At 48.2% G+C, this 23,634-nt stretch overlaps 1 protein-coding gene across 1 annotated transcript in view; it reads left to right on the top strand.

Annotated features, from left to right (window-relative positions):
- The first annotated feature begins 6,786 nt into the window (after positions 1-6,786).
- Positions 6,787-23,634, top strand: part of GPSM1 (G protein signaling modulator 1) — an 83,500-nt gene continuing 66,652 nt past the window's right edge. Inside the window, exon 1 of the mRNA XM_075519282.1 lies at positions 6,787-6,942. Within this exon, the coding sequence (XP_075375397.1) occupies positions 6,884-6,942 (59 nt within the window). The 5' untranslated portion in view covers positions 6,787-6,883. The remainder of the gene's footprint in view (positions 6,943-23,634) is intronic.

The raw sequence follows: 23,634 nt of genomic DNA, 5'->3' as shown, positions 1-23,634 counted from the left end.
TCAGGGACATCAGAGACACAGGATGTATAAATATGCACAAAGCTGGAAAGGCCAAATCCTCAACTGCTGTGTGCAGCCAAACATAAAGGAATGTAACTTGTGAAAACTGTTAAGGTCTTGAGGTGTGTTTTCATGCTGTACCAGGAGAAGAGAGGGGTGGACATAAGGGCCTTACCCTGGGGTGGGGAAAGAAAGTTAAGAGCACACTTGCTGTGTTACTACCCAGGTTCTGGGAAGGGGTTTGCATCCAGCTTTACTGCCCAACAGGCATCCTACCCACCACACCACTGGCTGGCCTGGGCAGCGTAGCTCTGGGTGTGAATGTGAGCCCCAGAGAGGGTCTCTTTGCTCAGCAGTTGTGGCTGTTTCAGGCATGCATGCACACAGCTAAATTATTCAGAGAAGCTCATTACTCAGAGCTTTTTCCAGGTCTCTGTGCTCCAAGAGGTTTTAAGAGACAACCACAGTCAGCAAAGCAGCTCTTCACTCTCAGGTGATCCTCCTTATTTCAGGTATGAATAATATTCCCGGCTGTGAGTGTCTATTACAGGTTATCTGGAGATTGTAATAGCCTTTTGTTCTTCTACTTTGGCGAGGAAATAATGGTTCCTCACTAAGTCCCATCCTCTCAACAGAGGAATTTTGTTGCCTTAGGAGCAGATTCAGTGGAAAGAAGGATTGCAAAAGCCCTTGAAAACTGTAATTCCTTTCCAGGTCCTGAAAAAAAGCTGTGCGGCATAGCAGTTTTACTTAGTCCTGTTAAATCTTCCAGATGCATGCAGGGTTCTGTTCCCCAAAGAAAGGTATTGAACCTTGTTCTTAATATGTTGTTTTAAATAACAGGAATGGCTAAGCACTCCTGCTGAAACCCACCTGTCCCCTCACAAGTTTCCTGCATGGCTCTGGGCTGTTCTGAGGAGACTGTTGTTGCAACTTGTGTAATTATGTTTTATGAAAATCCCAAAGCCAAAGCAAACGTTCCTGGTTCAGGCAGGCTGTGTGTGGCCCCGATTTGCACGCCAGCCTTCGCACCCTCCAGGGGCATTTCTGTTATTCCCTTTTTCTTTAATAAGGCTAACTCCTCTCTTACCCATGTTCACACTGGTTTCAGGCTTATTCAAAACTACTTTGCTCACAGTTCAGTAATATATTTAAGATCTTCAGACATTAATTCTTATTCCTTCCCCAGGAGGGATAGGTAGAAGTTATTTTGTTATCTCCACTTTACAAACTAGCGTATGGCAGCACCAACAGTGATGCTTCACAAGGAAGCAGTCCTGGCCAACGCTACGCTGCCCATCATCCCCTCCCTTCCAGTCCTGCGTTCTTCATCTGGTGCCTGTGTCTGTGCAGACGCTTGCCCAACAAACTGGGGAGGAAATGGCTCTAGCTGAAAGATACCCACTGTGTATGCATGTGCGGAGCATTTGCTGGGTTACGTTTCACTTGGACCAGTTCTCTGATTCAGTTCAGTGTGTGGCCACAAGAACACTTGTGCTGGACCAGTGCTCAGGAACCATGGGGATGGGCTAGGAGAAACAGAGGAAGCTTTGTGGGATTAGCTGTTTACTGATCTAAACCAAGTTTGAAAGGTCAAATGACCTGCCTGGTGGCACAGCCTTGCTCAGTGACTGAGAAGAGCAGAGGTGATACAGATATAAATCTGTGTTTGGAACAAGAAAACTCCCTTGTTTGTTATGTCAAGGTCTTTTGACATTTGTGGATTTTTTACTCTATATTAAAAGTTAAAATGTAAACAACACCACAACATATGCATACTAGAGTTTGTCTGCAAAGAAAGAGCACATGCTCCAGCCCAGCCTGATTTATCCTGTCTCTACAGGTTTTTGTCTCTTCACTTTTCGCCTTTACCATCGAAATGCTTTTGACAGCCATTGTTTCTTGCTTGCTTATTCACCTCTACTCACTGTAAACTACTATTGTTCATTTTAAAGGAATTCTGCTAATTATAAATTTGCATCTACCCCCCCTCTCTACACTTCCTGCTACTTGAGCTAGCATTTAGAAGCCTGCACACAAAAAGAAGTTACATCCACTGAGGTACTTTGATATTAAAAAGGTGCAAACTTCCTCAAAGATATGTTTATCTCCATCTAAATTCACGGCTGTAGAACCATCTGATACAAGCCAAGACAAAGTTTCCCCAGTCTCGCTGTGTCATTCTTTTTAGGCTGGTTTCAACTAGTACTATTCTGTCTCCAGACTAAGATCACCAAGCTGCCTAAAACATGACGGAAGGGGGTAGGGAAATTATTACCATCCTCACACTGTTCTGGTTTGTGTACTTTGTCTGATTGATAGCGGATCATTTATAGCCTCTGTCCTCCTCCAGTCTGATAGCGGCCAACTTTCAGCCTGCTAATAGTTTCATGATATTTTTGCAAGTGGTGCTGCTAAAAGTCTGCTTTCCTGTGGATTTGTCTCTTGTCATAAGATTCTTAGTTGAGTATGAACTTGTCATGGTTTAACCCCAGTGGGCAACTAAACACCACCCAGCCGCTCGCTCACCCTCCCCCCCAGCAGGTGGGATGGGGGAGAGAATCGGAAAGAAAAATGTAAAACCCATAGGTTGAGATAAAGACAGTTTAATAGGGCAGTAGAGGAAGAGAAAATAATCATAAGAATGATAAAAGAATGTACAAAACAAATGATGCACAATGCAATTGCTCACCACCCGCTGACTGATGCCCAGCCTTTCCCCAAGCAGCGATCACTGCTCCCCAGCCAACCCCCCCAGTTTCTATACTGCACATGACGCCATATGGTATGGAATAGCCCTTGGGCCCGTCGGGGTCGGCCGTGCCCCCTCCCAGCTTCTCACTGGCAGAGCAGGGGAAGCTGAAAAGTCCTTGACCAGTGTAAGCACTGCTCAGCAACAACTAAACCAGCAGTGCGTTATCACATTATTCTCATCCTAAATCCAAACCACAGCACTGTACCAGCTACTAGGGAGATAATTAACTCTATCCCAGCTGAAACCAGGACAGAACTCTAAAACGAGCCCTGTTCTTCTACCTGCCTACTAACATCTTCAGTTGCATAACAACATTGGCATTATCATTGCCCCCTTCTCTTGTCTTGGCCACTAATAGGTCTCTTTATCCTAATATTTTCAAGAATCTCATAAGGACCCTCTATCTTCAAAAGCCTTGTCTTTTTTTGCCAAACTTGCTGAAAGAGAGTTAGGAGTTAAATGACTGTCAGCGGGGAAGAGGCAGGAACTGGATGCACATGTCCATGGACAAGGATCACCTGTGCCTTCTTTCATACCAAAAAGAGCACAAGAAAAAATATTCAGTTATACATCCACAGAAACAGAGACCATAGCCTGCTTTTCCTTGCGAGCTACCTTTAAAGGAATTTAGAAAATGGCAAACTTTTTCCATTACACTGGACAATAGCAAGGTGCTTTCAGAACCTGGCAGTTCAAAAAAAAATGACAGTGCAAGGTGATGGTGTTTAATTACAGCTGTTGCCAGTAAAAATTGACAATTACAGTGCCACTTCAGCAGTGATTTCAGCTGGGGTCTGTCAGCTTCGGGAACCTGAACTGCAGTGCTCTTTTTGCACAGAAACCCCAGTAGAGGCCACCAGCAATCCATTTCATGAGCTGCAGGAAGGCTTCCATGCTAATTAAAAGAGAGCTTTGTGTTTTGGAGGGAGTGCCTGACTCTAGTGTGTCTGGATGCTGAAGGCATCGAGGCAGTGGAGGAATGTTCCGATGTCCTAGCAATCCTTAAACGATTGGCAAAATTTGCTGGTTGACTGCTGTATCACGGGTCTGTATTCCTGCCTCACTGCCTTCCCTTCGGCTTTCTGTGCCTTGTTGCTTTCATGGGTGTTTCTTCCAAGTGGTGGGAAATGTGACAATAGTTAGAGCTCTTTCATATTGTGTTGTGATAGCTTTGGCTATCAATTTTTAAAAGAAATATGAAAAACCGCTCAAGAAGTTTTAAGGATCCTGCAATGCTATTGCTTAGCGTTGTGATTCTGCCTGTGTTTATAAGTGGAGATATAGAGACATTCAGTAACTAGGAGGAACAAGACGATGCAGGTAATTTGATAAGTCTAGCTCTTTACTAGGAATCAGCAGTGCCTTAAGATGGCAGGAACAGAAAGCTGTTGGAGGTGCAGAGGTACATAATGTCTGACTACCTAACATGACCCCTGCATTTCCTGTGATGGGTTCTAGCCTGAGTATTTTGTATCCTACCCCCTTTTCCATGATCCAGTTCTCCCTTTTGCCACTCTTTGCAGCCCTTTTCGTGTTTAAAGATTACTCCTCCATTTCCTCTTGATCTTATCTGCACTGAACAAATCAATTTCTTTTACCTTTTTCTCATAGGTCACACTTGTCACATTCATCTGGAGTCTTTCTAATTGCTCCGTGTCCTTCCCAACACATGACACAATGTGGACACAATTCACCAGATGAATTAGTGGCATTTTTAAAGTATTGGGGTTTCTTTCTCTCTGCACTCTTGTAATTTGCCTGTTTCATTGCAGCTGAGCAATGGATCTGAGTTGTGGCTTAGGTCCAAGTACTTGCAGGGAGCTTCTTGGCATGAGTATGTAGGGTTAACCAAACCCAACCCACAGCAAAGTAATTGAATTATTTCATCTAATGAATTCAAATCTATTGTGACCTGTTTGCCGCTTCTACAAGAAGAAAAAGAAGCTGAGTTTGTCAGTTGATAAATTATCCATTGCAAATTCATGAATTTTAAGGCCGAAGGGGACTATTATGCTCATCTTAGTCTGACCTCCTGCATAACCCAGGCCATGGAACTTGACCCAGCGATTTCTGTGTCATTAACGTGCGGGTGACCCGTTTGCCCAGAGCTCTGTGGAATACCATATATCTGGCCAGAGCCCAAACTGGAAGCTGGCCTCCACCCTTCTTTCTTTCGCTCCCCTTTCCAGCATTGTTTCTCCAAAGGGCAATTACCCTATCTGCCCGCATTCATTAAATGCCGACCCAGCGCTGTGGGCTTCGGGCAGCAAAGCACCCTCTGTCTCCCATGGTTGAGGAAAGGCTGTAGCCAGCGGCAACAGCAGCTGGTTTTCATCTTTTGCACTAGTATTCTTGACTTGAAGAGGGATTGGGGGGTGGGAGGGATGCATGGACAAACGCATCTCCTGGAAATACCAAAATCTCTTAGGGCTGAACAGCTACTTGTTTCCATGCGCTTGTGAACAGCTGCTTGTGCCAGGATATTTGTTGCTCTCAGTAAAACCACAAACCTGGGTAAAAACAGGCTGCTGTGAGGCACAGTGTCCTGCACGCTGGCCTGGCCCGTGGGTTTGCCCGCAGTCCCTCCGGCAGGGCTTCTGTAGCTGGTTGCTCAGGGGTGCAGAGGGGTTCCTTTTTTTGGGGGTGGTATGGCATGTACCCAGGACACCAGCGCACCTCCCTGGGCAAGGAGGCAGCTATCGGCAGGATGGTTTCAGCTTTTTCTGCTGTGGTTTATCTACAGAATTGAGACTATTCCTAAGTTAAGACACAGATACAGGTTTGTTTATGGGCTTTTGTTTTGGATTTAAATGACCAGTCAGTTAGCTCTGGGGAAAGAGGCTTCTGTGGTTTGCTAGTGGGGTGTTATTGATGATGTTTTTTCCTGAGCAGGACTTTTGTGCAGGTCCCCAGGGGGAAACAGTCCAGTGGGTAGGGCACGGCTCTGGATTCCCTCTGACCACAGAGGTCTCCTGTCTGCAGAGCAAGCTGCTAGAATCCCCCGAAAGCCACAATTTATACCTGCACTTCTTTGGGGTGTCTGTGATGATAATGGTGTTTAATCCATTGCTGGATAAGTGGCACTAATTTACAGACAGGCTTCTGCTGAGTGACCAGCTCACTGACTTTTACAGGAGCATCTCAAGCCTTGGAAAACAGAGGGAGCTGGATGCAGCTTTTGAAGATGACCTGCATCTGCCTTGAGACATTTGGTTGACAGTAAATAGTAAAGGCCCCAAGGTTCAACAGGACAGAATTACCGCAGAAAGCAAGCTGCTGCGGGCTGGAGGGAAACATCCCTTTTCCTGGTGAATCCCTCACTACCAAAGACAGTAGCCAGACTTTGCTTCGTGGCTAAGTCTGCTTGTGCAGACTCACAGGGAGGGCATGGGCCTCTGTGGCATACCCCTCCTGACTCACCTAAGGTAGACACAACTGTGCCAGGTCCTGCTCTCTGCTGCTGCTCCTAACTGCCTCCAGGTGTAGACATTTACTTTCTAGGACAAAAGGGCTCAGGCTAAGCAAAAACACAGACTTCTTATCACGGAATTAAGTGGCTACATATGGCATGGGTCAGAAATCAGTAATGCTGTGCAAGCCCCCGTTTGTGTTAACATGCAGGTATGGTGTCTGCACCTTGCTGTGTGTGGGGGACTGCTGCGGCTCTGTCTTTCCCTGCTGTGGCAGCTCTGAAGGTAAGTGTGGAGGCCCCGCAACGTGATCTAAATACGGGGGGCACGCGTGACCCGTGGCCCACCCTGCTGCCACGGCTGCCGCGCCGCTCCCCTACGCTGCGTCTCGGGTGGAGGGCTGATGGCGAGGGCAGCTGCGGGCTGCCCCGCCCGGTGCTCAGCCCCGCTCTCCCCCGTCCCACCGCGGGCTGCCCGGGCGCGGGCGGGAGCCGCGGCCGCCGGGGCGGGCGGCAGCGCCGAGCACGGCGGGCCGGGCGGAGGAGGAAGGGCCGCTGCCCGCCCGGGGCTGACATCAGCCGGAGGAGGGGCCTGCCCGCGAGTTTCTTTGCTCGGTGCATCACTTCCCGCCGCTGCCATACTCCGCTGCCCGGTGCCGGGCTGCAGCCGCGCCTGCCTCCGCCGCGGCGGGCGGCTCGGCTCGGCGGGGCCGGCGCCCATGGCGTGCCTGCCCGGCGGGGACAGCCCGGGCTCCGCCGCCCGCCGGCTCTACTCGAGGTGAGCGGGGCCGGGGCGGGCGCTCGGCCGCGGGGGAGCCCGGCCCCGGCCGGCTCCGGACCCTCCCGGCTGGCCCCGGAGCTGCGCCCGCCGCCCGCAGAGCCCCGGGGCCCCTCGCCGGCCGCGGGGGAGCGGGGCCGGGGGCCGCGGGTTCGCCGGGGAGGGGAGGGAGCGCTCATCCCTGGGAAGTGAGAAGCTGTTGCACGCCTGGGGACCCAGCGGGAGTAGAGTGAGAGGAGAGGAGGGGAAGGACGTGGTGTTTCCTCTGTGGGGCAGCTCTTGCCTCGTGTGTAGGGTGGTGGGTGCTGAGGTTGCCGAGAGGAAAACTGTGGTTTTCCTTGGCACTAGCCCGGAGCGATCAGCTCCTTCTATTAAGGAGGCTGATGCTGAAACCTGCTCTGCGCTGGGCATTTGCATGGGAGGTTCTTGGTCGCACTGCAGAGACTTTGAAGTCTCAGCTTTAAAATTGGGCGCTACAGGAAATCACACAAGGCTGGAGAAAAAAATAGCTTCAGGCTGTCTGGCGTTCATGAAAATACCATATCTTGCCCATTCTTTTCATTGAGATCAGAAATGAAAAAGTCTGAACTAGAGTCAATTTGAGGCCTTACGGCATTGCTTGGAGCATTGATGTTTATGCTGTTCGTCCTCATCGTGTTTTATTTCTCCTCTAGCAGTCAGAAGTGGAGGTAATGCTGTATCTGGACTAGAGGGGGAAAAAAATGCTTGAAGTATATGCAATATTGTAGCTTTTCATCAATTCTCTTTGCATGCTTTGCAATAATTAGCAGGGCAGCTAGTGGGTTGTCTAGTTTAATGAGTAGTGGTTCATTAGGACAGCGGGTGTTTCTTGTTTTCGTATTGTATAGCAACTCCTGGGAAAGTGAAAAGAGAATGCAGAGTTAAAACCATTGGTCTGCCTACCCCGGTGGGGTAGAGCTGCAGAGAAACACACTGGCTTTTAATCGGACTGGATCTTTTTCTTTCTTTCTCTTTTGTTTTTCTTGAAAACTTTTTGGGGAATAGACTTCGGTCATTTTTGTGAAGGAAGTTGTCGTGGGGGACTGCATACCACTAACGTGTGCCTGTCCAGCACAGTGAACACCGCTACTAGCTGTTTAGTGAAGGGAGGAGTGGGAAGCACCTCTCCTGTGGCTTAGCCTGGGTGGCTCTGGCAGGGCGTGCGGTGTTAAAATTCCCTGCAGCGCTCTTCGGGATTGCTCTGCAGGCCTCGATCAGTACATGTCGATGGAGCCTCTCTGTCTTTCCTGCGCTGTTAACTGGAGTTGTAACTTAGAGTTTCTTCCTTAACTTCACTTGTATCGCAGTGTAGAAACTTCTAGCTTGAAGTGAATGACTCTCAACTCCATCCCAGAGGCATATCTAGGGTGATAGGTGGAATCTCAGGTGACTGACTGGGTGGTAAAGCCATAATGACTGGTATCAAAGTCTTCCTCGGTGTGGTGTGGTTTTTTTTTTTTTTTGTCTGGGAGCAGTAACTCAGGTGTAAGAACTGCAGAAGGTGCCTGTGCAGGCAGGGAGTGCCAGACCCCTTATCTGGGGGTGCTGGGGGAGGTAAATCCCTTCTAGGAAGAGGGATGGGGTGAAAGGAAGCATGTCACAAAGAAATGAAAGTGTTTATTCATTTTACTATATCCCTTGGTATTTCCCTAAATTCAGCCCATCCTAAACAAAGGCATCTATTCTGTTGTTGTGCTCCTAGCAGGCAATCTGTGTCGTGACGGGGCCAAACTCTTCTATTTAGAGAGACCCAAGTCAGGAGTATCTCCGCTGCAGCAGTAATACACCGTCTGCATTTTTGGAAAAGAGGTCCTGTGCAGCTCTTTACGTCAGCTCTTGCTAACCTTTCTGATGCCATTTATTTCATTGCTGTTGCTACAGCAGAACTGTTAGTCTCGAGGGAGACTTGTTGGAAGTGCAGGGCTTTGGAAGCAGTTGAGCAGTCGTGACTCTCTGCAGGGCTGGTGTGTCTGCAGTGGCCAGCTCCTGGTATTGAATGTAGGATCTCTGGCCAGGGCTTGTTGGAAACATCAAGCTCTGTGATCATGCTCTGCAAACTTGAGCTAAGCAAGTATTACATGAGCCACAGCTAATGCTTTACCTTCCATGGGGTTTTGATCTGGTACTAATTTAAGTGCATCCAATTCAGCTGTGTGTAACCTCTGAGGACTTTTGTTGGACAGAATCCAGGCTGTGGGAGCTGTGAAATACCTGCTTGCAGCAGGTGGCCTTCTCTTCTCTGCTGCTGCAGGTACAATCTCACTTGCCTCTTTGTGCTGGTTGGCTGACCTTGAATGCATAGGAAGCACCAAGCCCATCAAATGATTCTGCTGGACCATGGTTCCTGAGTGTGTGTCAAGCTCATGCTGGAGACGACTCTGCCAGTGTCCAGAGAACTCCACTGGATTTGGCCCTTTGCTTTTAGAAGACCACTCTGGAGATTTCAGAGTCTGGGAGCGAGGCATGGGCACATTCTGGGGAAACCATTGCTGTACTGCATTGACATCACGGAGACATTATTGATCCCACACAGAAAGAACATTAGATAATGGTGCAATCAGACCAGAAATGTATAAATCTGGCATGAAAACTCAGATGAAAGCACGTCTTGTTCCTCCCTCTTGGGCTTCCCTTTCCCTTCCCCTGCTCTGTGTTCTCTTGCAGTGCTGCATATTTTCAATAGAGCTGTTGGCTTTTGTAATGTTTACTAACTTCTCTTGATTGTGTCATAAACAGTCTCCGACTCGCTCATTAATGTCACTACAGTGGGTACCTGACCTGAATGTGCATTGGGCAATTAGAGTGTTCTCTCAGAGCATCACAGATTTTTCTAGAGAAGGCAACTTTCTCCTGTTCTGATGGGAAAACTGAGATGGAAGAATTGTTGGCCTTCTGACATGGAAGGCAGCGAGAGAGGGCATAACTCAGCACGGGGGTTAAGGCAGAATAAACTGGTGTTTGCAAAGCAAATTGGGAAGAAAGTCCACCATTGGGGTGGACCTCCCTCTGGAGTGGTTCCTGTTCATTTTGTATGTATCCAAGGGATCACAGCAGCACAAAATATTCTGATCGCTTTCCAGGTGCTAGTACTTGTAAAGTAAACTTTCAAAACTTTGTAAGACTGGACTTTATATAATGCTAAAAGCAATGTTGCCTTTTGTTTGTTCAAAAGCAAAAAAAAGTTACATACTGCTTTTTGTTAAGATACAATGAAATACCACCTCTTAGGAAGAAGATTAATAATTTGTATCTGCCTTGGAGATGAAAATTAGCACCACCAGCAGTGCTAGTTTTGGTGTTCATTAGGAATTTTACTGAATACTCAAGCGAATAAGCCTTCTGGTAGCAACTACTGTCTATAACTTGGGCTGGATTTGAGCAGCAGTGAGCTGCTCAAAGAGCTTTGTGCCTTGCTACAAATCCTCTGAGCCTGAGGGTTGGAGAGTTGTTGGCTCACAGGAGGATGGCAGAGGAAGAGTGCCATTAGCTTGTTCTGTGGGACTGGGGAAGGGCTCGGCTGAAAGGATCCCTTTAAACTTGCTAAAGATACCTCTGAACGACTGCGGTAGCAGCTATTGCAGACCCTGGAGCTAGCTGAAGTGGCGGCAGGGTTCAGGAGAGGGAGCAGACCTCACCTGGGTGCTGATGCCTAGGGTAGCTCTTCATGGATGGATGGGAAGTAACTACTTGGATGCCTTTGCCTTATAAAAATACTTGGAGTTGGTGCAGTTGAAATCTGTTATGTAAGCAGGACCTACAAAGAAAATACAATGTTTATGTGACTTTAACCTGTTTGAGCTTGCAGGCTATTTTACCTGCTGTTTGTGTCTGACTTCCTGGCAGATTTCCCCTGTCTCCCTGTTCTGATGTTCCAAATTGCCACAGCTGTCCTCTTCTTGTCTCCAGGTCAGGATTTTCCTGCTGAGAACAACAGCGTTGCAAGTGCTGTGACTGAAGGTAGTCTGTCCTGGATGGGCAGGTTTGTGAAGTGGGGGCTAGTTGGCATCACAGTGAAAATATGGTGTTTTGCACCACCAGAAAGCTGGAAATTACCCTTTTTTGTCTCTTTACTCCATAGATCAAGCTTGAAATTGCTTGATTATTATATTTGCGAATGCTGTTTTAGAGGCTTCTAAAAGATTACAATTTTTATTTTGTAGGCCTATGCAGTCAGTTTCCATTAGGCAGAAGGATGTGAAAAACGGGACAAACATTTCTAAAATAGCTGTGCTGCATAATAGGTGGCCTAAGCAAAAATTATATGATAGCTTAGCATGCAGTATTGGTTTTGTTGACATCTGTTTTGGGACATTTTGAACAACTCACTCGTAGTTTCAGCATTTGTGAGTAATGCGGTCATCCCAAAGCGGAGCCAAGCAGAACATTTAGTCTCCACCGCAGCAGGGAGAGGGGACCCTTGCTGGCTGGGCCTTTGACTGGGAATCAGCGTCTGGCTTTGTTGCAGGTTTCCCCAGGACCCTGGGCATCCTTTTTGATTCTTCTGTGTTTCGCCTTGTGGGGTGCAGGGAGAGAAGCTCTCTTTTCCTTCTCCCTTTGGTCTCTGACGTTAAACAGGTAGAGGATGTGCCTTGTACCTGCATAGTGCCTAGCACAGCCTGATCTTCATCTTACTTCTGACCTCTAGGTGCTGCTGCAATACAAACAATTGTTGTCTTCAGGGTGTTAATTTGACTTGTATGTGCACATGTAAATCAAGTTGAGATGATATACTGTTTTTTTTTTTTCCACGTGCTGGCTTGCACTTCAGTGACTCAAGTTATGCCAGACCTCCTGCTTGTTGTGCCTTGTGCTTCTGGGGTGAGAGCTGTCCCTCTGGATTCTTTATCCTGAAATACTTTGCCTTGTACGAGGCATTTGTGCCAAGCAGACTAGGAAGAGAACTTTGTGTGTTGGCCATGTGTTCATAGGTTATATGGTGTTTGCTCCTGTGTCAGCTGAAGTCACATAAGCTCATGTGACTCGTGTGTGGCCTGAGGGCACCCCTTCAAGCCGGTTCCCTGTGAGATGAACATTGACACTCGATTTGGTCACCCCAGGGCCTAATGGAATGGAGAGCTGGGTCTGGAAGCGAGGCAGCCTTTGACCCTTCCCGGCTGGGATGTTGTCTGTGAAGCACAAGTGAGCCGTGCTACCCGGTGCTCCCTGACTAGCTACTGAGGTGCCTTTTGCCAGCTGTTGCATTAATCATCAGATGCATCCCTCCTGGGAAAGTATCTGAAGGAGCTCATGGCAACAAGGGACACACTGCCTGGAAAGGGTTCCTATAACCAGGAGATTGGTGGGGGGCTGGTTGGGGCTGTCTTAAGGACAGAGAAAGTCCTTGGGGTTTGTAGTGGTAGCAAGGACCTCTTACCACTGGATGGCAGTTGGATCATGGTGACCAGGTATTGCAATTTAGTTGCCTCCATGGGTGGTGGGTCCCCTTCTCACTCCTGCTGGATCCAGGTCTTGTCAGAGCTTTGGCTGGTGTCTGCAGCATTGTGGCTTGCTTATGCCACATGAAAATCTTGTGTGTAATTAATTTGTTTTCCTGGTGGATGTAACTAATTAGGGATCTGCTGCCTTTTATTTTCAAAGTTAGGGGAGCAGTGCCTATTATACTAAAGGATGAAAACTCTTTATGAAGGCTGAGAAATTGATTTGTTATAGAAGAGTGATTTTAAAATTCCTTTGTGGCTATTCCTCTCTTCAGCTGAATGCAGCTGAACCATGATGGCTCTGGTGATGGTAGCAGAGACTTGGGAGGTGATGGGAGACGAAAAATACCTGGGTGAAGGAGACAGAAGTGGGCTGCATAGCTCAGCTGGCATTCCCCTCCTCCAGTTCAGTGATGAGAGTCTCCCAGACATTGGATTTATTCCTGATACGTTACATAAACCACAGGGGAAAGCCTTTCCTTGGTGTGTGCCTTGAGGATGAGCAAAATCATGGCTAACAGCAGGAAGGCTTAAAATTGGATATGTCAGTAAAAGGCTGGAGAATCAGATTCTTTCCCCACTGATTGAGGCTGCAGGCTCGGAGGGAAACATCTGCAGTACACTGTGCAGATAGGAAGGGAAATTTTTTTTTTTATGGACTGGGGCTAATAGAATGACTTTGTTTTTTAAACAAAGCTCATCAGGATGGAAGATCCTGCCTGGATTCAAAACAGTAGAGTGTCTGTGTGTGTGTATATTCCCATTAGAGCAAGAAGTCTCCAGCCCTGAAGGCTGACTGCCCTGAGGGGTGACGTGCCTGCTCCTGGTTCCCTGCACCAAGCCAGCCGCTCTGCTTGAGACATTGCTGGTGCTCTCAGCTGGAGGTGCGTTTGAAGCTTGAGCGAGGACAGAGGAAAGGCAGTGGGGAGATGGCAGTTGTGGGGCAGGGCAGACCTTCCCTTGCTGCTCTGCAGGACCACCCTGCTGCCACCTGCCCAGCCTGCCTCGTCGTGCCCCAAGGTGGATCTGGGGTGACCCTGGCTTGTGTCCTGCGTCCCCTGCACAACTGGTGACTTCTTTGCTTGTCCTGTGGCTTCCTGCATCCCTGCTGTTTTAAAGTGTCCCCGGGGCACAGCTTTGTTACTGCACCATAACCACGTGCAGTTCGTGCTCTCCCTAGAGCCAATACTGGTATGTCACAAGCCTCATCTCCCTGCACTCCTGTGTTCCAGCCCTGATTTCTACTCTGGGCTGCCTTGTCTCCTCTCCAACAGATCAGGCCTTTTGTCAGTAGAGAATATAAACTGTGTTTTTTGTGCTGGTGAGGTTGCTTTTTTTGCTGTCTTGTATTTTTGCGCTTTAGGTGATGTCCAAACTTGCATTCAGCCTTGCTTGAAGAACAGGTTTGAATTCTGTCTGCTCTTATGCTGCAAGAAGCCACCAGCAGCAAGTTTCCTGAAGTGGAGGGATGCATCTTATTTAACTCTCAATGCTGTTATGCTTTAAGAGCAATTTTATCTCCAAATTGCTGCTCAAGTATACCTAATTTCCCCATCCCTCCCAGTCCTGCTCTGTGTATCGCTTTGATCAGCCAGCCCAGCTTCCAGAATTCAAAGCCACTTCTCTGTTATAAACAAAAATGCCAACAAAAGCCATGAAACAAAAATTCATCCTGTGTCTGGGCATGCAGGCTGCGTAGCCTGACCACAAAGTGAGGGTGTTGAATTCTGGGCCTGGGCTATTTATATTGTCAGTGGGAAAGCTTTCCATTGACTGAGCTGCTCCCTCCCTAAAGATACTTTTAATTAAAATGTTATTTGACAGATCTGACTTTCTAACTGGCTTAGATTTAACTGGTGTAAATAGAATATTTTTTTCCCCCCACTGAAAGCTGAAAAAAGTAGGAGTAATCTTGTTGGAAGGCTAATTGCATTCAAAGTCACAACTATCTGTTGTTTAATGTAGTAAACTGATAGAGTGTAAACAAACAAACAAAAAAACCAACAAACAAACAAAAACAAAAAAACCCCCCACCCCTCACACCAGAAAGGTAACAGTCCTGCCAGTGCTTGGTGAGGAGAAGGGAAAGGGACACCAGCTGCCTGTGGCTTGGAGCAGCAGCTCTCTAAACAATGCCCAGCAATGTTATGCAACTGCCTAGGGAAGGAAGTGAAAATTTATCATTACAATGCAGTTTCAAGGGCAATATTAAATGAGCAATTTGCAGCACAACCCTGTACTTAACTGACTTAACTAACTTCTCCCGGGATAAAATGACAGGGCTGGTAAGGGCAATAGCCGTGGCCTCTGCTCCTACCAGGAGTGGAACGAATACAGGCTCTTTTTAGAACCAAATCTGAGGCACTGGGCTGAGAGCCCTCAGAGTGGGCAGCCAAACCCCACACCAGTGTAATGGCCTGATCCTGCAAGTGCCTCACTGATCCCTGGCCCATGGAAGCCTGGGAAAGGGGGAGCAAGCACGTGCTGAAGCATCTCATTGATAACTGATTGCTCTTCCTTATTTCAGTGGAAGCAATAAAAACTCCTCTGCAAAGCCCTAGACATTGGAGCTGCAACACAAACCCTGAATGAATTACTTGGAACACAGTGCTACTATCTGATTGCTACCTTCAGGGTAGAAATAAATAGCTTAAAAGTCTTCTGCTATTCCCAGTTTTCTTTCATCAAGAGGATTTTGCCCAAGGATGACAGGCACTGGAACCACAGGCCTTTCCTTTCTGACTCTGAGATTAGAAATGATATATCTAAAGAAGCTTCATCTTCAGCTGTGAGTCAGTAGCTCTGTGCAGCTGCTAAACCCAAAGGAATTTTGAATGAAGAATATTGGATTGTCTTGTCTCCTCTCATGCTTTTCTGTTACCCTTTGCACTTACACCCTCTGGAGCAGCCAGAGGAGCTCTTCTCTGGGAGTTGGGGGCTAATGCATCTTTCTTCCAGATGCTGCAGGAGAAAGATTAAGAAAATTGATTTAAAATGGGGAAAACACCAATGTTATAAAAATAACATAACTCAGTGTAGAAGCCATTTCATGTTGAGCCCTGGCTCCACCTGAGAGCAGATGTTTTGTCTTGGAAGCTGCTTTTAAAAATGTATGGATAAAACTTAGTGCCGTCAGTTGATATGTGCAGTTTGCTCTCTGAGCTGCAGAAAATGACGGCTGTGTTATGCTCCTGGGAAGCAGCTTTGAACACGTGCCGTGCAACAGGGCTCCCTTCCTGCCCTGGGGATCCAGCTCCATTTCCCTCCCGTGCTCTGGCTGCCAGGGAGCAGACCGAGATGGCTCACAGAATCACAGAATCGTATAGGTTGGAAAAGACCTTTAAGATCATCGAGTCCAACTGCAAACCTAACACTGCCAAGCCCACCACTACACCATGTCCCTAAGCACCTCGGCCAAACGTCCTTTAAATACCTCCAGGGATGGCGACTCAACCGCTTCCCTGGGCAGCCTGTTCCAATGCTTGATAACCCTTTCAGTGAAGAAAAATTTCCTAATATCCAGTCTAAACCTCCCCTGGCCAACTTGAGGCTCGTGCGAAAGCGAAGCGCTGCCCCTCTGAGCCCCTTTCCTGGACGCTGTGCAGAGCTTGCTGTGGATGCGGGTCTGGCTGCTGATCCATGATGAAACCTGGGGCAAGTTATTTGATTTGCAGCCTTGCTCATGCTTGCCTGCCTCGTCTAGCCTGTGGAGGAATGGCTTCTGCTATAGGATTGCAGCAGACTCAGCACAGCGAGACCAGCTTTACAATGGGACTTGCAAGTGTTGTGGCAACACAAATAATTAATAGTTGTGTAGAGTTCCTGAGGGGAAGCTCCAGTGCACGGCTGGGACAGGCAAGTGGTCTGTGTGTGTGTGGTGGAGTTTCTCCATGCCTTGAGTAAAAAAGCTGCCCAGCTGTGCGTATGTACTTGTAGAATGGAGGGGTTTGCTGTACCAAATGGCTTTGCCAGGTTATATGTTTCCATGACTTTCTTGAGGCTCCTGTGATTTTGCAGACCACCAGGCTATACTTGCTCTTTGGCGGGTATCACAGCAGGTGCCTTTTCAGAACGCTCGCCCCATACAGCACACTGGGGCTTGGCTGGCGGTACCTCCCTGGGCACTTTGGTGTAAATTGCTATGATTTCCTGTGCTCTGGCTTGGAGCAGCTTGAGTGCAACTTAACAGGAGAAACTTGCTCCACAGCTATCCACACTACAGAGTTGAGGTTGTTCTTTGTGTATTCCATCTGTGGTATATCTATTCATGCCCGAGGAGGTTGGAAAGTGCCGATTAATAGTTATTTCTCTGGGGCTGTTTGTTAATTACTGTTATTCATGGTTTGCATTACGGTACTGCCTAGTGTCCCATGCTGCTGCGCCAGACTGAGTGGATCCTGGAAGGGTTATATCCGTGCCAGGGTTTCAGAGTGCTTGGTAAACATCAGTATTTTATTGCAGCCTTTCTGGGAAATATTGTTTCTGTTTTCAAGGGTGAGAAATTGTATAGTCTTCAGGGTGAAAGAGAATATAGGTGGCAAAGAGGGGAGCTGAACGTCCTGACTCCCACTCCTTCCCTTCAGCGCTTCCGTACCCATGTCACAGTGAGGTTAACTGTGAACTGGAGAGGAGACCTTGGCTTTGTCTTTTACTGAACCGTGCAGGGCAGTGCAGCACTTGCATTGCACGATATTACAACAGTTCTGCTGTTCTGCTTAATATGGGAGGGAGCAAAAGGCTGTTTAGAAGGAAGTTGCCAGCTGGTGAATTAAATACCAGGCTCTGCCCATTTACAAGGTGTGCCTTGCAAATGCGGTGGGAACACTGCAAACCACGAGCCCTGAGAGAGGAAAAGGAGCAGCGTGGGTGGCCATGGGGTCTGGTCACCATGAAGAGTCCAACTCCAGATATTGGCCTGAAGAAAGCAGGAGAACAGCCCCAAGTTGTTAGAGTGCTCAGGCACTTGTGACTCTATGTATTTATCTGTTTTTCAGGCTTTGAGAAGAGAGCAGTGAATTTTAAAAAGGGAGAGAGGGGCACAGAGAAAAATGTTCCCTGTCAGAAAATCGCCTGCAAGTTAAATCACATAAGACCTGAGTGGAGTTCCTGGGTGCCCTGCCTTGAGGGGTGGTTGTCTTTGGGGTATGGTGAAAGATATATAGAGAAAAACGCACATCTCTCTTCTTACAGTTGGGCAGGAAGCTTTTGGGATGGGCAGTGGCTGCCAGTGCTTTGAGGAGGGTCCTGTCGTTACTGTAGTCCAGCTATGTTCTTGTAAAGTTATCATATCACAGCTGATACTGCATCAGAAAACAGCCCCTTTTTTAGCAACTGTCTGCAGAGATTTGTATTGAGAAAATGGCATTGGGGATTGTATCTTGCTGCAAAACACAGAGGCCATTGGATCTGACTTGTTTACTGGCCAAGCTTTCTGCAGCATGAAGGCAGGAATATAAACCCCCAGTGACTAAACAAATGAAAATATCTAGCATCATAAGCAATGTGTATTTCTCTTTCCTTTCTGACAAATAAGCCCTTCTGATTTCAGCAAGGAGTAGCTTGCTTGGGAAACCTATGGGCCAACATCTCATGGCGAGTGAACGGGGACTTGCATACATAAACGCAGATGAATGCCCTGGAATCGTGACACTCCGTGTGTGCCTCGAGGCATTTCCTGGCCTCTGAGTTCAGCCGAGTGTCTGAGCTCCTGCATGGGTTTAAATAATAAAGCATACAAGTTTGCTGTGACGCGCCCAGAATTTTAAGGCTGCGGCCCTTGGCCAGCTCTTGTATCAATTGCTTCCATCGGGGCTGTAATCCAGGAAACTGCAAGCATGAACTAGTTGGTTGATTGAAGTCTGTGGTTTGGTTCTTTCCTGGGTAAAGCCACTGGAGAAAGGAAGGCTGTCGTGTTATCTGCATTCATCCCTTTCATGTGCACTGCTGGGAGTGCAAACAGCAAAAGTGTGCCAGCAAATACCACAGGCTCTGTGAGGAGATTGTGTTCGATGGGGAGCTTTGACAATGTGGTCAGGTGTCTAAGGAGTTAACAATGAAATGGCTGAAAATACCCACTTTTTTTCTCTGCTGTTCTGGAAGAAAATGAAAACTCGCTCTGCAAAATGTACATCTCCTTCAATAAAGCCATTCTTTGGCATCAGTGTTTTTGGCAGAAATTTGTCATCAGTCATGCCATTGAGTGAGCATTTTGCAGAGAGTTGTGCGAGAGATCAGCCGCGGAAAAAGAAAGCCTGTGAAAGCTGCATGGGTGTCTGAGACACTGGCCTCCAACAGAGGTGTCCTGCCGTGCCATATGTCTGCAGGAAGGAGTGCCAGGGCTGCACGCTGTGGCTCTGTCCTGCCCCGTGGCTGAGGAGCACGTCAGCTCACCGGCGAGCAGACGTCCTCTGTTACGTGGTCTGTGCTCTCTGTGACCTGACCGGTCCTGGCCCCAGCATCCAGGACTCTCCCTGTCCCCATTTTAAAGCCAAATACACAGTGACACAAGGATGAGGAATGAGCAGAGAAAACTGTTGTGTGACCTGCCCTTGGCTTCCCCCCCACTGAACAAAATGACATTCTCCTGTGGTGGAAATCTCTCTCTCTGAAGGACCCTGGTGAGGGTGTGATCAGTGTGATTTCAAGGAGTCCTTCCAGGTTTGCTGAAGCGGGGTCAGACTCCAGCTGTGCTCGGTGAAGCTCCAAGCCCATGTGCAGAGGGCAGAGCTCACCTGCCCAAGGCTGGGGTGGCTGTGCTAACAGCAGCCTTGGGAAGGGAAGGAAGGAGACGCTGTACAGACCTGGCTCCAAACAAGAACTGAGTCATTTGTCAAGGCTGACGGCTCTCTCTCAGAGCTGGTTGCCTGAGGCTAACATGGCATGCAGACAGGAGACGTAAAAGTATATCTATCTATATACGCACACAGAGGAGAGAAAAGTAGCAGCTCGAAACGTGTGACTGGAATTAAAATAAAAAAAAAATTCCCAATTAAAGCCATGTGTGTTGGAGGATGTAACTGCTCCTGAAAGGCTTGTAGAGGCTGTTTGTACAGCACAAATGCAGCCACTCCATAATGCCCTGGATTAGAACAGGCAGGCTTCTCCAGCACACGAAATCCGTGTGGAAGCAGTGTTGTTCCTGCATGTCAGCAGCTTCCACAGCCCACCACCCTTATGTGTTAAGGTAAGGAGCTCTCTTGTCACCTGTGTCATCCTCCCTGTCACTGCTGCCTGTGCTCCTGAAGTGCGTTTCTCTGTGCAGCCTGCTGTTGTGCCATGTCTTTCTTTCACTGCTAGATGATGATGTCTCTATGCAGGAACAGAGATTTTTTTCTGAAGACATGCATTATTCAGTAGTCAGGATAAATGAACTCCCTTGATTTGGGCATGTGTGTAACCCTGATGCTATATTCTCCCTTCTTTCACGAGCGTAAGGGAGGAGGGGAGCAGTGAATCCTTTCAGTGCTACAGAGCAGCCTGTGTTCTGTATAAAGCCATTGCAATGCCTCTGAGGTTGCAACAAGGAGCTAACCTAAACCTAAAATAGGTCTGTGGAGAGATCTCCACTATCCATTCTTGCTCGTTGTCTCCTTAACTGCGTGTTTCCATCAGGCAGGTAATACATGATATAACATCACACTTTTGGCTTCATCCTTTCTATGTGCACCGTAACATACACTTTCTGTGCCAAAGGCGACTGTGCAGCAGCAGGGAGGGTGAGAAAGAAATACGGGGGATGGAGGAAAAAAAAAGGAATTGGAAGTTAAAGCCATGAAGGACATGGCCTTAGGAAGCTTGATTTGGAAAGGGTGTCCCCTTTCCAAAGGGTATCGGGTTCTGCTTCTAACCCCGCAGGCGTGGCTATAGGTGCGGTACGGCTGCGTGGCTGGTTGCCCCTACGTACAGCGAAGGCAGAACATCCTGGTAAGCTGAGATCTGCTCCTGCTCTCAGCTGGACTAGGAGCCTCACCTGGTGTCCTAGGGATGGGAGGGTGTCTGCTGTGGCATAACAGTAGCTGTTGTGTCAGATTGGAGAGAGAAGTGCCAAGGTTTGGAGGGAGTCTAGAATATTTTGCTGGAGTTGGATGTGCTGCAGGCCTTTACCCTACTTTGTGAGGAAAACAGGAAGCTTTTTGGCATAGAAAAGCTTAAAAATCTGGTGCTTCATCCTTTTATTCCCCTTACCAAAGGCTCAATTCCAAGAAACACATAAAAGAACATAATTTTTTTTTTTCATAATAAGTTTTGCAATTTGCTTAAAAAGCAAATCATTGTATGGACTAACTCATGATTTTGTGATAGCAATGAAAAAATTATTGGGGAGAGTATCAACAATTATCCACCCGAGAGTGTTGAAGGAGCTGGCAGATGTGCTCACCAAGCCCCTTTCCATCATTTACCAGCAGTCCTGGCTAACTGGGGAAGTCCCTGCTGACTGGAGATTAGCGAATGTGACACCCATCTTCAAGAAGGGCCGGAAGGAGGACCCGGGGAACTACAGGCCTGTCAGCCTGACCTCGGTGCCGGGGAAGCTGATGGAGCAGATCATCCTGAGTGCTATCACACGGCATGTAGAGAATAACCAGGGGATCAGGCCCAGCCAGCATGGGTTCAGGAAAGGCAGGTCCTGCTTGACCAACCTGATCTCCTTCTATGATAAGGTGACCCGCCTAGTGGATGAGGGGAAGTCTGTGGATGTTGTCTATCTAGACTTCAGTAAAGCCTTTGACACGGTTTCCCACGGCATTCTCCTGGAGAAACTGGCTGCTCATGGCTTGGACGGGTGTACTCTTCGCTGGGTAAAGAACTGGCTGGACGGCCGGGCCCAGAGAGTGGTGGTGAATGGAGTTTACTCCGGTTGGCGGCCGGTCACAAGCGGTGTTCCCCAGGGCTCGGTGTTGGGGCCAGTTCTGTTTAACATCTTTATCAATGATCTGGACGAAGGGATCGAGTGCACTCTCAGTAAGTTTGCAGACGACACCAAGTTGTGTGGGAGTGTTGATCTGCTGGAGGGTAGGCAGGCTCTGCAGAGGGACCTGGACAGGCTGGATCGATGGGCTGGGGTGAATTGTATGAGGTTTAACAAGGCCAAGTGCAGGGTCCTGCACTTGGGCCACAGCAACCCCTTGCAACGCTACAGGCTTGGGGAAGAGTGGCTGGAAAGCTGCCTGGCAGAGAAGGACCTGGGGGTGTTGGTTGACAGCCACCTGAATATGAGCCAGCAGTGTGCCCAGGCGGCCAAGAAGGCCAATGGCATCCTGGCTTGTATCAAAAATAGCGTGGCCAGCAGGACTAGGGAAGTGATTGTGCCCCTGTACTCGGCACTGGTGAGGCCGCACCTCGAATACTGTGTTCAGTTTTGGGCCCCCCACTACAGGAGGGATATTGAGGTACTGGAGCGCGTACAGAGAAGGGCAACGAAGCTGGTGAAGGGTCTGGAGCAGAAGTCTTATGAGGAGCGGCTGAGGGAGCTGGGACTGTTTAGCCTGGAGAAAAGGAGGCTGAGGGGAGACCTCATCGCTCTCTACAACTACCTGAAAGGAGGTTGTAGAGAGGTGGGGGTCGGTCTCTTCTCCCAGGTAACAAGTGATAGGACAAGAGGAAATGGCCTCAAGTTGCGCCAGGGGAGGTTTAGACTGGATATTAGGAAATTTTTCTTCACCAAGAGGGTTATCAAGCATTGGAACAGGCTGCCCAGGGAAGTGGTTGAGTCGCCATCCCTGGAGGTATTTAAAGGACGTTTGGATGAGGTACTTAGAGACATGGTGTAGTGATGGTTTTTGGCAGTGTTAGGTTTATGGTTGGACTCGATGATCTTAAAGGTCTTTTCCAACCTATATGATTCTGTGATTCTGTGATTCTTACCGTATCCAGGAAGACTTTCCATGAAACATGATGTTTATACAAATTCCTCCTATGGAAGAACAGGACCAGAGTCCACGTCACAGATTCAAAGATGTACCATGCTTTGTATGTGGCAAACTCGTATAACAATATGTGCTTGGCTGTTATTCACACATATGATTGAATTACACTAATACCACAGTGTTGGAGCAAAACCTGATGTGGTGCTGTGTTGGGGAGGAGCGGGGTCTTGCCTCCGTGCGCTTGATTCGTACAGACATTCAGTGCAGCGGTGCCAAGCGCTTCCAGGGTAGATGTTATCGGTGGAGCTATACTAGGACAGAAGTGCTAAAAATTGGGGAAAATGCGGTGGAGGACTAAGCCACGCGATCCTCTGGAAGAAGTGAAACCAGCTTGCAGGATGCTGGAGCTCCAGGGTTCCCCGCAGAGGCAGCAGACACCCGCCACAGACTGTGCTGCACGGTGCTAGACGGTGGGTCTGTTCTCCTTGGATTAGCAAAGCAGAGCGTAATTCTCACCTTGCATGCGAGCTGTGTTGCTGTGAGGCGATGGCCTGGCCTTCTGGGAATCCTGCCACGCTCTGATTTATGGGCTTGCAGATTAATCTGATGGCATGTATAGATTTTTCCATAATGGCATGAAGAAACCAAAAGCACTTCTGCTGTTGTTCTGCTGAGTCTGGATTTGCACAGAGGAGCCTCAGAAACTGTGTCTAGAGATGCTGGCAAGGGCTGCAAAGGACCCCTGGCTGGTATCTGAGCTCTTGGGGAGCTTCTGTTTCCTGGTTTTTCAGACAGATGTGGAATGTTATCTTTACAAAATCCAGAGGTGTGCCCTGTGGCTGTGCAACAGCCAGGGAGAACAGCAGTGGCCTGCGCCTGAGCGCTCTCACTGTTTGCCAAGGCAGCCTTTTAAATGCATGCGTGTGTCTGGGCTGATTTCCGATTTTTAGCACCCCTGAAATTTTCAGGGAGAACATGACAATGCTCTTAACAGCCCTCAGAGCGTGAGACAGCTGCAGAAAAACAATGTAGAATTGGTGTAATCTGCTCTGCTACAGCTTTGCCAATGAAAATCTGTCCTAGTGTCTGGTGTCGCTTCCAGCCTGGACACGAGCTCTGCCCACCTGCTCTTTGCAACCTGGGAGAACTGCCATGTCTGTTTTCCTTAGCAGCTTTCTCTGGTTTGGGCACAGAGGACTGTAATCACCAAGGGAGGAACCATCACGGGCTCTTGCTGGCATGCTTTGGCTTGCTGTCACGCTCTTCACTGGCTTTACCAAGTGGCAGTTTGAAAAAGGAGTTGCTGCTTGTTTGGATTCGCTGGATTTGATTGCTTGGTTCCTGCTAATTGCTTTTCAACAAGTTCT

Source organism: Mycteria americana, chromosome 17 (assembly GCF_035582795.1).
Source record: "Mycteria americana isolate JAX WOST 10 ecotype Jacksonville Zoo and Gardens chromosome 17, USCA_MyAme_1.0, whole genome shotgun sequence".
NCBI lineage: Eukaryota > Metazoa > Chordata > Aves > Ciconiiformes > Ciconiidae > Mycteria > Mycteria americana.
The sequence above is the reverse complement of the archived record's forward strand: the minus strand, read 5'-3'. Positions and strand labels throughout refer to the sequence as shown.